This window comes from Scyliorhinus canicula, chromosome 2 (assembly GCF_902713615.1).
Source record: "Scyliorhinus canicula chromosome 2, sScyCan1.1, whole genome shotgun sequence".
NCBI classification, from domain to species: Eukaryota; Metazoa; Chordata; class Chondrichthyes; order Carcharhiniformes; family Scyliorhinidae; genus Scyliorhinus; species Scyliorhinus canicula.
This window is the reverse complement of record NC_052147.1, coordinates 225,271,757-225,286,594: the sequence shown is the minus strand read 5'-3', so window position 1 is coordinate 225,286,594 and position 14,838 is coordinate 225,271,757. Positions and strand designations below refer to the sequence as shown.

The 14,838-nt window shown below is 47.1% G+C and overlaps 1 protein-coding gene across 4 annotated transcripts in view; it reads left to right on the top strand.

Annotated features, from left to right (window-relative positions):
• Positions 1–14,838, top strand: part of LOC119961986 (potassium voltage-gated channel subfamily H member 7-like) — a 565,928-nt gene that overhangs the window by 502,853 nt on the left and 48,237 nt on the right. For 2 of the 4 annotated variants that reach the window (XM_038789679.1, XM_038789680.1), the window contains one exon: positions 997–1,251. In XM_038789679.1, the coding sequence (XP_038645607.1) occupies positions 997–1,251 (255 nt within the window). The remainder of the gene's footprint in view (positions 1–996; positions 1,252–14,838) is intronic. The other 2 variants (XM_038789678.1, XM_038789677.1) reach the window with 2 other exon arrangements.

Below are 14,838 nucleotides of genomic sequence, written 5' to 3'. Positions count from 1 at the left end.
AAAACAGAAGCATTATTAGTAAGTTCTTCAGTGTGGATTAATTTTGCAGTGTGGAAGTTGTTTGAAATAAGTTTAAGTTTTTCAGCGGAAATTAAACCCTCTAAATTATTGTACTTCTGCTGTGAAAATTTGAAGCTAAAAATAGTAAGGAGACTTTATTCCTTTCTGCTGGTTTACATTATATGTACATGTTACAAATGACACATTCACAGATCTCTTCTTCCTACATCTCCGAATTCCGTTCATATAAATATTCAAATCATCTCTGCTTTGAGTTCTGATAAACCCAATATCATTTCTTTGAGATGGTTTAACTCATTTAAAAAATAACTATTTGGGTATTTCGTATGATGCCTAAATCTGAGGTAAAATACAGCCAAGTGTACAACAACATCTTCTATTTTTATAGCATCTTTAAAATAAAACAACATCCAAGGGACTTCACAAGAGCCATTACAAATTGTATAGGGAAGAGCATCATGGTTGGCCCAGTGGATAGCATTGCTGCCTCACGGTGCCGAGGACCAAGGTTCTATCCCGGCCCCGGGTCACTGTCCGTGTGGAGTTTGCAATTCACCCGTGTCTGCATGGGTCTCACCCCCATAACCCAAAGATGTGCAGGGTAGGTGGATTGGCCACACTAAATTTCCGCTTAATTGAAAAAAGTAAAAAAGAACAAAGTGTAGGGAAACTGAAATCAGATTTGCCCACAGCTCACATTTCAGTAATGATAATCTTGAATATAATTTTTATTTAGGTAATTGATTTTCCAAAATGAACGTTCAACTGATAAAGGCTTTTAAGTCACAGTTGAAATAAAGCACAGCTTGGGAAACTACCTCAGAACATTTTAATAACTGCAGCATTTACTTCAAATTTGACCATAAAAAATGTAGCCTGGAATGTCACTTTTATAATCACATTTGAGGATACAATTCTTTGACTAGAATTAATGACTGTGTCCATTCATAATTGCTAATGTATAATTTTTCCACTAGGTCCTCAAGGGATTTCCTGAATGTCTACAGGCAGATATATGTCTCCACCTCAACCAGGCATTACTTCAGAACTGCAAGGCATTCAAAGGTGCCAGTAAGGGTTGCCTACGAGCTCTGGCTATGAAGTTTAAAACCACACATGCTCCACCCGGTGACACATTGGTTCACAGTGGGGATATACTCACTGCACTCTACTTCATCTCTAGGGGTTCCATAGAAATCCTAAAGGAAAATATTGTAGTCGCAATTCTTGGTAAGTGAACAAAAAACATGAAAAATCAATAAGCATTTTAGATTTTACTTGGCTTTTAGAAGAGTGGCCTCCAGCTTTTGACGGGCTGATATGAGGCACGAATGTTAGAAATATGTCTGTAAAATAGCAGAGGTATGTAAAATGTTACCGAAGTTCTTCCTGCAAAGATGCAATTTCCCATTGAGCTCTATAGAGAGAGAAAATACATCAATTAATTGGATCTTTTTTGACTATTTTAATAAAAGATTATTAATTCATTATTTTTAATTGGGATGATAACTGTCAAGACTGGCATTTAATAGCCATCCCTAATTGCCCTGAGAATGTGGTGATAAAGTTAGGTGGCTTAGGAGGCCACATCAGAGTTAACTATACTCTATTGATGTAAGCCACACATAAGCCAGAGTAGGTCACGATGGTCAGAAGTACATGAGCAAACTAGTTGGACTTGTACAACAAAGAGATAACTACTGGTTCCTTTTACTGATAATCGTGTTGTATTTTGTACTGCTTTTAACTGAATTCAAATTCTCAAACTATCCTATTTTTAGCTTGGATTCTTAGTTAAACCTGTGCATTGTCAGTGCAGCAAAATAACCACTCAACCACACTCCATTTGTGCATTCACAATCTAAGCCTTCTATATATTGTCTTTATTAAAGTGTTGATGGTAACTTTTCTTGAGGACAGTCAAAAATTATTTATAATATGAGACTTAAATAGACATTTTATAGGTAGACTTTTGTTTTGTATTGGCTGTAAGATAATTTACTGTGCAAGATTTTCCGGATACATAGAAATATACATTGAAAATAAATGCTGGAGGAGGCCATTCGGCCCTTCGAGTCTGCTCTGCCATTCATTATGATCATGGCTGATCATCAAGTCCAAACTCTGATCTCGCCTTTCCCCCATGTTCCTTGATTCCTTTAGCCCCAAGAGCTATATCGAATTCCTTCTGGAAATTACACAATGTTTTGGTCTCAACTACTTTTTGTGGCAGTGAATTCCACAGATTCACCACTCTCTGGGTAAAGAAATTTCTCCTCACCTCAGTCCTAAAAGTAAGGGGTGCGATTCTCCGCAAATGCGGAGAGTCGTGAAGGCTGCCGTGAAACTGGCCGTGTTTCACGGCAGCCTCCGCGCCCTCTCACGGGACCCGATTCTGCTCCCTGGTCGGGGCTAGCAGCGGGGCCCCGTGAACCTCGGCATCGCAGGCTTAGCGGACTTCGCCAAGGGTAACGGCGGCTGATGCGCACGATGGCGTCAGCCGCGCATGCGCGGATTGGACGGCTCCAACCCGCGCATGCGCAGATGACGTCATCATGCATATGCGTGAAACTCGCGCATGCGTTATGCCCCTCAGCCGCCCCGTGGACTGATCCAGCGGGGCGGCGGAGAAACAAAGAGTGCGCGGGGTTCGGACCCGTGGTGCGGCCGTGCCAATCGGTGCCATGGTTCTCGAGAACGGCACTTTGCGGCCGTTTTCACGAACTGTGAGAGCAGGTGTGTTGGGGTTCGTGAAAACGGCCATAAAGGCCTGGGAAATCAGCCCATCGGATAGGGGAGAATTGCTGCTCACCGTAAAAAAACGGCGAGCAGCGATTCGTGTCGTGGGGCGGCCGTGGGGGGGGGGGGGGGGGGGGGGGGGGGGGAATAGCGGGAGGTCGGGAAAAATGTCGGGAAGGCCCTCCCGCTATTCTCCGACCCGTCGTGGGGGGCGGAGAATCGCGCCCAAGAAGTCTGACAACACCAGGCTAAAGTTTAACAGGTTTATTTTGAATCACTATCTTCCAGAGTGCAGCTCCTTGATCAGGTGAGTGAAGATGTGGGTTCCACAACAACATATGTAGACAAGGTCAAATGATGCAAGATGGGTGAATGTAACGAGACATGAATCCAATCTCCCTGCTTGGCGATTCTCCATTGTCACGCGTCCTGAAGGTTGCCTTCTAGAACACTGCGGGTAAGCATTCTCCAAGGTGACCTCCAGGACGCGCGACAAAGCAGAGTCATTGAGTAGAAACTGTTCGTCAAGTTCCGCATGTACGTTCCTCAACCGGGATCTTGGATTCATGTCTCATTACATTCATTCCCCCCCCCCCCCCCTCCCCACCATCTGGCCTGTACTTGCAAAATCCTACCAACTGTCCTGGCTTGAGACAATTCACACCTCTTTAACCTGGGATTATCCTTCTCTCCAGCCACTCCATCAGGACCTGTAAAGACTTAATTACGTGCAAAACTCACATTCAAAGTATCATCTTACATAATTGACTTTGTCTGTATAGGTTGTGGAACCCACCTCTTCACTCACCGATGAAGGAACTGTGCTCTGAAAGCTGGTGATTCGAAACAACCTGGTATTGTAATACTACTTACTGTGCCCACCAAAGTCCAACGCCAGCATCTCCACATCAGTCCTAAAAGGTTTACCCCTATTCTCAAACTATGACCCCTAGTTCTGGACCCCCCACCATCAGGAATATTCTTCTGAACCTACCCTGTCTAATCCTGTTAGACTTTTATAGTTTCTATGAGATCCGCTCTCACTCTTCCCAACTCCAATTAATATAATCCGAACCGACTTAGTCTCTCCTCATATGACAGTCCCACCATCCCAGGAATCAGCCTAATAAACATTTGCAGCACTCCCACCATAGCAAGAACATCCATCCTCAGATAAGGACACCAGAACTGCACCAATGCCCTTTACAATTGCAGAAAAAGCTCCCTATTCCTACACTCAAATCTTCTCTCCATGAAAGCCAACATACCATTTGCTGCCTTTACTGCCTACTGTACCTGCCCGATTACTTTCAGCAACTGATGCACAAGGACACTAAGGTCTGGCTGAGTATCCACCTCTCTCTATTTACACCCATTTAGATAATAATTCGCCTTCCTATTTTTGCTACCAAAGCAGATAACCTCACATTTATCCACATTGTACTGCACCTGCCATGCATGTGCCCACTCACTCAGCCTGTCCAAATCCCACTGAATTATCTCTGCATCTTCCTCATAACCCACCCTCCCACCCAACTTTGTATCACCTGTAAACTTTTGTATCCTCTGTGAGATGGTGCCATACAAAACTAGTATAAAAAATTAAACAAGTTTTATCCAGCCACTGGTTACTAACAAGCCTCAGAATGACCATGTACTGCATTGTGGGTACACCAGCTGCATTTGGGCAGACTCCCAGGGAGAGCCTTCTTTTCTGGAGAACATTGCCATGTCCTCCCCACCCCTCATGGACATGAGCAGCCTCCCTGTGGCAGTGACCACCCCAAGGCTCTAACGTCGCCATTATGGGGTTCACCCTTCCAATCGCTAGAAGCTGCATGTCTGGCCCAAGCGCATTCATTGCAGATTTACTGGCCCTCCATGGCGTCTCAACATGGAGGTGCCCTTCTTTCTTCCTGAAGCTTCTTTGGAGGCACTGCCAAGGCTTTTTAAAATTAATTCTTGGAATTTAGGTGTCACTGTCAAGGCCAACATTTATTGCCCATCCCTAATTACCTTGTAGAAAGTAGGCAGTGTTCTTGAACCACTGCTATAGGCACAGCTGCAGTGCTATTCAGAAGGGATTTCTAGTCCCAGTGACAGTGAAGAACGATGATATTGTTCCAATTCAGAACGATTTATAACTTGGGGGTGGGTCTTCAGGTGGGACTCTCCCCCCCCCCCCTCCCCCCCCCCCCCCCCCCCCCCCCCCCCCCCCCCCCCCCCCCCGCCCCGCAATGCGTCTGCTGCCCTTATCTTTCTAGGTGATAGAAGTCACACTTTTGGAAGGTGCTATTGAAGGAGGCTTGGTGAGTTGCTGCTGTGCATCTTGCATATGATACACACTGCTGGCACTGTGGTGGAAATGAATGTTTATGTTGGTAGATGGGCTGCCAAGCAAATGGGCTGCTTTGTCCAGGTTGATGTGGAACTTCTTGAGTGTTGTTGGAACTGGACTCCTCCAGGCAATTGGCAAGTACTATGGGCAGGCAATGTGTAGTGGTAGTGTCGTAATCCAGAGACCCAGAGTCACGCTCTGGGTATACGGGTCTGAATTCCACCATGGCAGATGGTGAAGTTTGAATTCAATAAACAAATTTGGAATGAAAAGCCTAAAAATGACCATGAAACCATTGTCAATTGTCATAGATTCACTGATGCCCTGTAGGGAAGGAAATCTGCTGTCCTTACCCAGTCTGGCCTACATGTGACTCCAGATCGACAGCAATGTGGTTGACTCTTAAATACATTCAGGGATAGGCAATAAATTATTACCAAGCCAGCAACGCCAGCAACATCCCATGAACAAATGCATGATGGGATTTAAGCTAGCTAGCTTGCCCATGTTTTTGAGACAAATGGGATTGTGTGGTCAGAAAATTACACAAACAACTCAGTATACAGTTTTTATCGCTGCCCCCAATATCCTGTCTCAAACAATCTATGGTGTGAAGAGGAAACCGGCTTTGGCATCCTGTCCTGGATGAAAAATGAGGTGGACAGGAACTGAATGCGATACGTAGGTTGGGAATGTCAGAAAAGCAACTTGGATCCTTGTAAACAACAGGTGACAGGATGGGGTTAAATCATGAGCTGATCACAAGTCATCATTTTGTTTAAAGTAAATTTTACTTGATAATATAGAAGTGACAGCTCCAAAGATTGGACCACGTCCAGCTGGGGTGGGCTATTTAATTTTGGAAAACGCGATAATTGGTGTGTTTCTATCAGCATTAGCCAGATTGATTGTGGCATTTATCCAGATCTTTCTCCGTGTACATGAACGAAGCTTGGAATAATAAAGTCATCTTAACCAGGTTGGTGTGTGTCTGCTTAGCTGTGTATTAAACTGAGCCATAATTATGAAGGAACCCCACGTAAAAGTTGGCTCAATATTCAGGCCTTGGAAGTGTTCCGACAGTTACCATTTTTGATCCATAGATGCTTATGGATATGTATCTTTAAGTCAAGCAGCAGAGAGAAGGAGGAATTCAAGCAGTTCTGTGGGACATCACAGTGGCACAGTGGTTAGCACTGCTGCCTCACAGCGCCATGGACCCATGGTTCAATTCCAGGCTCGGGTGGCTGTCTGTGTGTAATTTACACTTTCTCCCCATGTCTGCGTGGGTTTCCTGCAACAGTCCAAAGATGTGCAAGTTAGTTGGATTGGCCACGCTAAATTGCCCCTTAGTATCCAAAAAGTTAGATGGGGTTATAGGGATAGGGTGGAGGCATGGGCCTAAGTAGGGTGCCCTTATCCAAGGGCTGGTGCAGACTTGATGGACTGAATGGCCTCCTTCTGCACTGTAAATTCTATGATCCTATGATTTCCTACATGGTGTATGGTGCCGCTAAATTTGAACAGCAAGACTCATACTTTGGTGGCCAAAAGGCTGTATTCTGCACAGTAACAGGTGGTGATTGTGCCCTGCCCAGCTCAGAGCCAGGGAAAGTTCAGTTTGAATCTTGGTCACTATGGGGAAAGACCTGCTCATCTCTCTCTCTCGCCAGGAAGGCTGTGAGTTCTGTATTTCTGAAACTGCAAAGACCTGAATGAATCTACAGTCTGCTTAAAGACAACTATCTGAAACAAAGACTATTTTTTCTTTTATTTATTATTTTCACCCCTCTCCTCCCCTCTGTGTATATCTGTCTTGTGTGTTTGTGTAGAGGGTGGGGGAACGTTAAAGTGGGGTTAGGAATTAGATAACAGTTAACCTATTGTATTTGCTGCATATATAATTATTGTTACTGTTATTAATAAACTTAATTGTATTTACATTTACAAACCTGGTGACTGTAATTATTGGGTAGCCAAGGGCCAAAGACTTCAGGTATTTTTCTCAGAATCATTGGTTCATTTAATTGTGTTGTAACTACAGGCCAAGTGGGACTGGAATTGACTGCGCACTAGCCCAGGGTGTTGTAACACCTATGGATGGTGGCAGGCTTTGGGGAATCATAGTGTGAGTTACTCTTCACAGAATTCCAAGCCTCTGACCTGCTCTTGTAGCCACATTGTTTATATGGCTGGTCCAATTAAGTTTCTGGTCAATGACAAACCCTTAATGTTGATGGTGGGGTATTCAGTTGTGAGAAAGCCATTGAATGATGAAGGGAGATGATTAGATTCCCTCTTGTTGGAGATGGTTATTGCCTGGCACTTGTGTGATGTGAATCTTATATCTCTTTGTTTGGGCTGTCAGCTCAGTGAGGTGTGCCACCATCCTTAATTTTGCTGTGGTCCTGGTGACAGCCTCTTAGTTGGACTCTACTGGTAAAACTGCCCCCCACAGTCCTGATGACTATCCCCATAGGCTCAGGTCTACATTTGGTTGCAATGTCTGGATCCACAGTGTGATGTTAAGATTTCAGCCCTGGCATTCACATTAACATGGTAAAAATGTAAATCAAGAAGTTGTTCACAATGATACCCTCCTTCTCCACAGGGTTTGCTGTTGCTCTGTTCCCAGATACAATCAGTACAGAATCAATGGTTTGAAACAAAATTCAATGTTTTGTGTCTTATTCTCACTGTAAAAATCCTAGAAAATGAAACCTTGGTGAATGATGTGTAATTGAGTTCTTAACAGCATACAAAGTCATAATTACTGATGAACAATCTCGCTGCTCCCAATAACTAATTTTATAAATGTGTAGTGTTAGTCCCTACATTCCAGGATAACAATTACTAGACTTTTAAAAGAATATACAACTACTGTTATTTTACTTTTTAAAGTATGTTTTGATATCTCAGCTTCTACCTTAATCCAATGCCTAAATCTCACTCTCTATTTTGCCTCTGTAAAATGATTGAACATGAAATTATAATATTTTACCTTTGCCTTTTACTTCCTGGTTTGCAGTCTGTGAGAATGTTTCAATCCCATTGGTTCCTCAGCCTGCTTGAAGACATCACTGTTGCTGGATGCTACAGATTGCCTATAAATTACTCCAGATTGAAAGTGACATTGGAATAAGGGGAAAGAATGTTCTCTGATGGCAGCATTCTCTAAAATCAGCAGCAAGGGCAGTCTCTTTGTCGCTCAACACAAAATCCAGGCATATCATTGAAGGTCCCTTTAAATCAATGCACCACAATCCATTCATAATTTTAAAGTTAGACACAATGTAGTGTGTGACTTCACCAGATTTGGTTACAAAATATGTCTATATGAGAAACATATTTTCTAGCTTGTATCGAGTACAAACCAACAAAATGCAGATCAGCATAAAGTACTTAAGCATCTTTGTCCTTCAAAATGTGTACTGCTTTTTTTTCAATCCCAGTATTAATTGTCTTTAGTTTAATCATGTTTGGTGACCAAAAGTGAAAAATAAGCAATCTATTAAAGCTCTTTAAAGCTGCACATCTTTTCAGTACATTGATAACATTCTATTAATCTTCAACTAAATTTAATTTGTATGTTCTAAAAAATTATCCTCCAACACTTACTTGACAAAGTGATCGATGTGTTACCCAATACATCTATACAATTAGTTTCTGTGCACAGATTGCACTTTAGTACCAAGTACTACTAAATTGACTGTTTTTGTCTCCCAACTGTATAAAAAGCATAGAACACACTGCAGAAGGAGGCAATTTGGCCCATCGAGTCTGCACCAACCCAGTTAAGCCCTCACTTCCACCCTATCCCCATAACCCAATACCCCTCCTAACCTTTTTGGACACTAAGGGCAATTTATCATGGCCAATCCACCTAACCTGCACATCTTTGGACTGTGGGAGGAAACCGGAGCACCCGGAGGAAACTCACGTAGAAACGGGGAGAACGTACAGACTCCGCACAGATAGTGACCCAGCGGGGAATCGAACCTGGGATCCTGGTGCTGTGAAGCCACCTGTCTAAATGAGGTTGATTTTCATCCCAGTCGTCTTGATTGAATTCAAACCCATGTACTAGAAGTGAAAGGGTAGTCTGCTAATCTGTTACATCTCCCCACTTCTAACATGACTGATCTTGATTCCATACATTGCAGTATATAAACATTCAGCCAGTCCATTTTGTTTGTATTTCTGCTAGTTCTACATCACAGCTATTTACTCCAATTCCACTTACCTTGATGTATTTGTACCCTAAACAAGTATTTATTTAATTCCCTTCTAAAAGTTATAATTGGCTTGAGTTCAATAACAATTTACTGTATTATTGCATATTGTAATAACCCTTTGTATTTCAAAAATCATTCAAAATTCCCCTTTAAACTTCTAGCTTTAAGCCTAAGCGTATGCAACATTGTTACCAATTCCAAGGCCATTGCAAATAATCTTTTACGATGTAACTTTTCCAACAACTATTGAATTTTCATTGCCCTTAACTTTCTCTGCTCAAGTGAACAAGGTTCTAATCATAACCACATTCCCTCACTCCCAATATCTTGGGAGCGAGGGGTCTTGCTTTCACTCTAGTTAAATGGGTACTGAGGTTGCTGATAACTCCAATATATGAGTGGCAGACCCTGCCACATGCCACGCAGGCTGTACTTAAAGGGTTGGGTAGATATGTTATTTGGAGCTTTGTGCATTCCCTCAATGTGATTACTTCCCCAAATGGCCAGTCATAAGCCAGAGCCTCCCATGAGTTGGCTGAGATGCTTGACCTCTTTGAAGATACCTCTACACTGTTTCCACTGTTCTGGGAGTCTTCTGCCATGATATATTTCCAAGTAGAGCTGCAGGAGCCTGGTGCCAGGCATAAAGGGCAACGAGTTCTGCACAACTGAGCTGATTTTTGAGTAATTAACGCCTCAATGCTGGGCATGTTGGCTAGGAGAGAGCGCTGCTGTTGAACCATCTTTCTTGAAACTATAGTTGGAGGATCTTGCGAAGGCATTGCTGGTGGTACTTCTCTGGGACTTTGAGATGGTTCTGTAGCTTCTGATTCTCTGAAACATATAGGCGTCTGGGGAGGTTTTGTGCTGTGGGAGTTAGTTGGAAGAGGACCTAAGTTTTCCGGGCATTTAATGAGAAGACCATTTTCCATGTGCTTCGCAGAACGACTCCACAATGACCTGGAGTTTAATTTCTGAGTGAGCTTGTACACAGGTGTCATCTACATGCTGAATCTCCATGATTGAGGTCAGAGTGATTTTGGTTTTGGATTGCAGGCAGCGTAGGCAAAACAGTTTCCCATCTGTTCTATAGATTATCACCACACCTGTGGGCAATTTTTTGGAGGTGAGATGCAGTATTGTATGGTAGTCACCACTGTTGTATTGTATTGTATATATCGTATATAAGGTGTATTATGGTAAGACCCTGTGCTACAGGTATGGGGGTAGATCGCTGCCTGCTGGCTCCGCCCAGTAGGCGGACTATAAATGGCTCTCTGAGCTGCAGCCATTTCAGCAACAGCTGTGGGAGGCAACACAACTCTGCTTAATAAAGCCTCGATTACACTCGACTCTCGTCTCGTTGTAATTGATAATGCATCAATTTATTACGCAGAGATTTTACAACGATGGATCTCCGCATCAAGCCTGATTGCCTGCAGCTGCACCCTCAAGCAGACAACCCCAAGTCGGCCTTCGCACACTGACTAGCTTGCTTTGAAGCATACATCGGATCTGCGACAGAACCACCCTCAGAGGCACAGAAGCTCCAGATCCTTTACACGCGGCTGAGCTCCGATATCTTTCCCCTCATCCGGGATGCGACAACCTACGCTGAGGCCATGGCGCTACTGAAGGAGAACTACGCTCAGCAGACCAACAAAGTCTACGCCAGGCACCGCCTGTCAATGCGGCATCAACTCCCCGGTGAGTCTGTGGAAGATTTCTGGCGTTCCCTACACGCCCTGGCGAGGGACTGCGATTGCCAGGCCGTTTCAGCCGTTGAACATTCTGAACTTCTAATTAGAGACGGATTCGTTACTGGCATAGGGTCCGCTTACATCCACCAGCGCCTCTTAGAAGGGGCTACCCTTGACCTTGTGGCGACCAAGAAGCTAGCGATCCCACTCACGGTCGCCTCCCGCAATGTACAGGCGTATGCCCCCGACTGCATGGCCCACTCCTCCTGGGCATCGTGGATCCCACCAGCGAACACTCCATCGTAGACCCCACCAGCGGCCGTTCCCAGCCAACCCCAGGCCTGCGCCGCGCGGCAGCCAACAAACCCCAGGGGACCCAAGTGCTACTTCTGCGGACAGACAAAACATCCCCGACAGCGCTGCCCGGTGTGGTGCGCGCTCTGCAAGGCCTGCGGGAAGAAAGGACATTTCGCTGCTGTGTGCCATGCCCGCTCAATCGCCGCTATTGTCCCTGCACCCCCCACTTGCGACCCGTGGGTGCAGCCATCTTCCTCGCCTCAGACCACATGCGGCCCATGGGCGCCACCATATTGCTCACCATCTTGCTCGCCTCGCAACACGTGCAGCCCGTGGGTGCCGCCACCTTCCCCGCCTCAGGAGTCCTGCTCGTCAGGCACCTCATCTGGCCGCTCATAACCTGCAACCGCCGCCGACCAGCCTCGTTTTGCCTCCATCACGATCGACCAGTCCCCATCGCACAACCTCGCAACTGCGTCAACGTCAGTGAAGGTCGATGGGCACGAGTCATCATGCGTTCAGTACTCCGGGAGCACTAAGAGCTTCATCCACACCGGTAGGGTAAGGCACTGCTCCCTCACGGGACACCCCATTAACCAGACAATTTCCCTGGCCTCCGGATCCCACTCCGTGGCGATCCGGGAGTACTGCACCGCCACCCTCACCATCCAGGGCATAGAGTTCAGCGGCTTCTGGCTCTACGTCCTCCCCAATCTCTGTGCTGCCTTGCTACTCGGCCTGGACTTCCAGTGCAACCTCCAGAGCCAACCCTAAAATTTGGCGGACCCCTACCACCCCTTACTGTCTGCGGCCTTGCAACCCTTAAGGTCGACCCTGTTTGCGAACCTCACCACGGATTGCAAACCCCTTGCCACCAGGAGCAGATGGTACAGCGCCCAGGACAGGACCTTTATCAGGCCTGAGGTCCAGCGGCTGCTACGGGAAGGTATTATCGAGGCCAGCAACAGCCCTGGAGAGCTCAAGTGGTAGTTGTAAAAACTGGGGAGAAAAACAGGATGGTCATCGACTACAGTCAGACCATCAATCAGTACACGCAGCACGACATGTACCCCCTTCCATGCATATCTGATATGGTCAATCAGATTGCACAATACTGGGTCTCCTCGACGGTGGACCTAAAATCTGCCTACCACCAGCTCCCCATTCTCAAGGCGGACCGCCCTTACACCGCTTTTGAAGCGGACGGTCTTCTTTACCACTTCCTTCAGGTTCCCTTCGGCGTCACTAACGGTGTCTCAGTCTTCCAACGGGAGATGGACCGAATGGTTGACCGGTACGGACTGCGGGCCACCTTCCCGTATCTGGATAACGTCACCAATTGCAGCCATGACCAGCAGGACCACGGCGCTAACCTTTCCAAATTCCTCCACACCGCCAAGCTCCTCAACCTAACCTGCAACAAGGAGAAGTGTGTGTTCAGCACTAACCGATTAGCCATCCTCGTGGTTCAAAATGGGGTTCTAGGGCCTGACCCCGATCGCATGCGTCCCTTCATTTAACTTCCCCTTCCCCATTACACCAAGGCCCTGAAACGGTGCCTGGGGTTCTTCCCGTACTACTCCCAGTGGGTCCCAAACTATGCGGACAAGGCCGCCCACTTATTCACTCCACCTTTTTCCCACTGACGGCTGAGACTCACCAGGCCTTCAGCCGTATCAGGGCCGACATTGCCAAGGCCGCGATGCACGCAATCGACGAGACGCTCCGCTTCCAGGTCGAGAGCGATGCATCGGACATCGCTCTGGCCGCTACCCTCCACCAGACAGGCAGGCCCATGGCATTCTTTTCACGCACCCTCCACGACTCCGAAATTCACCACTCCTCCCTCGAGAAGGAGGCCCAAGCCATTGTAGAAGCAGTGCGGCATTGGAGGTATTACCTGGACGGCAGGAGATTCACTCTACTCACTGACCAACGGTCGGTTGCCTTCATGTTCAACAACACACATCGGGCAAGATCAAAAATGATTAGATCTTGAGGTTGAGGATCGAGCTCTCCACCTACAATTATGAGATTTTATATCGTCCCGGTAAGCTCAACAACCACCCCGGTGCCCTATCCTGAGGTACATGTGCCAGCGCACAAGTGGACCGACTCCGGACCCTGCACGACGACCTCTGCCACCCAGGGGTCACCCGTTTCTTTCACTTCATAAAGGCCCGCAATCTGCCCTACTCAATCGGGGAAGTCAGGGCTATCACCAGAGACTGCCAGGTCTGCGCGGAGTGTAAACCGCACTTCTACCGGCCAGACCGAGCGCACCTGGTGAAGGCCTCCCACACCTTTGAAAGCCTCAGCGTGGATTTCAAAGGGCCCCTCCCCTCCACCGACCGAAACACGTACTTTCTTAACGTGGCCGACGAATACTCCAGATTCCCCTTTGTCGCCCCATGCCCCGATATGATGTCTACCACTGTCATCAAAGCCCTCAACACCATCTTCGCTCTGGTCGGTTTCCCTGCATATGTCCACAGCGGCTGGGGATCCTCATTTATGAGCGATGAGCTGCGCCAGTACCTGCTCAGCAGGAGCATCGCCTCAAGCAGGATGACCAGCTACAGCCCCCGGAGAAACGGGCAGGTGGAGCAGGAGAATGGGACGGTCTGGAAGGCTGTCCAGCTGGCCCTATGGTCCAGAAATCTCCCGGCCCCCCGTTGGCAGGAGGTCCTCCCCGCGCACTTCACTCCATTCGGTCGCTCCTTTGCACTACAACGAACAAAACTCCCCATGAGCGTCTTTTTGCCTTCCCCTGGAAGTCCACCTCCGGGGTTTCGCTCCCAACGTGGCTGGCAGCTCCAGGACCTGTTCTCCTCCGTAAGCACGTGCGGCTCCACAAGGCGGACATGTTGGTTGAGAGGGTACAGCTACTTCACGCAAACCTGCAGTACGCCTACGTAGTGTACCCCGACGGCCGCTAAGACACAGTCTCCCTCAGGGCCCTGGCACCAGCTGGGTCCCCACACACCCCCTCCTCTGCCCTGGCACAACCCCCCCTACCCGCAGCGCACCCCATCACAGCCCCCGCTCCAGGACGATCCGCCCTCCCTTAGTCCCACCCGGGGATGAAGATGAGGTCGACACGCTCCCAGAGTCACCGACAGCCGAACCAACGCCTGCATCGCCACCGGGACTGCGGTGCTCGCAACGACGGATCAAGGCGTCCGATTGTCTGAATTTGTAAACTTTCCTTAAAATGTTAAACACCTGCATGTAAATAGCCTTCCACCACCCCCGCTGGACTCTTATTAACAGGGGGTGAACGTGGTAGTCACCACTGTTGTATTGTTGTATTGTATATATCGTATATAAGGTGTATTACGGTAAAGCCCCTGTACTACAGGAACGGGGTAGAACCCTGCCTGCTGGCTCCGTCCAGTAGGCGGAGTATAAATGTGTGGGCTCTCCCCGAGCTGCTGCCATTTCGGCAGCAGCTGCGGGAGGATTACACATCTCTGCATAATAAAGCCTCGACTACACTCTACTCTCG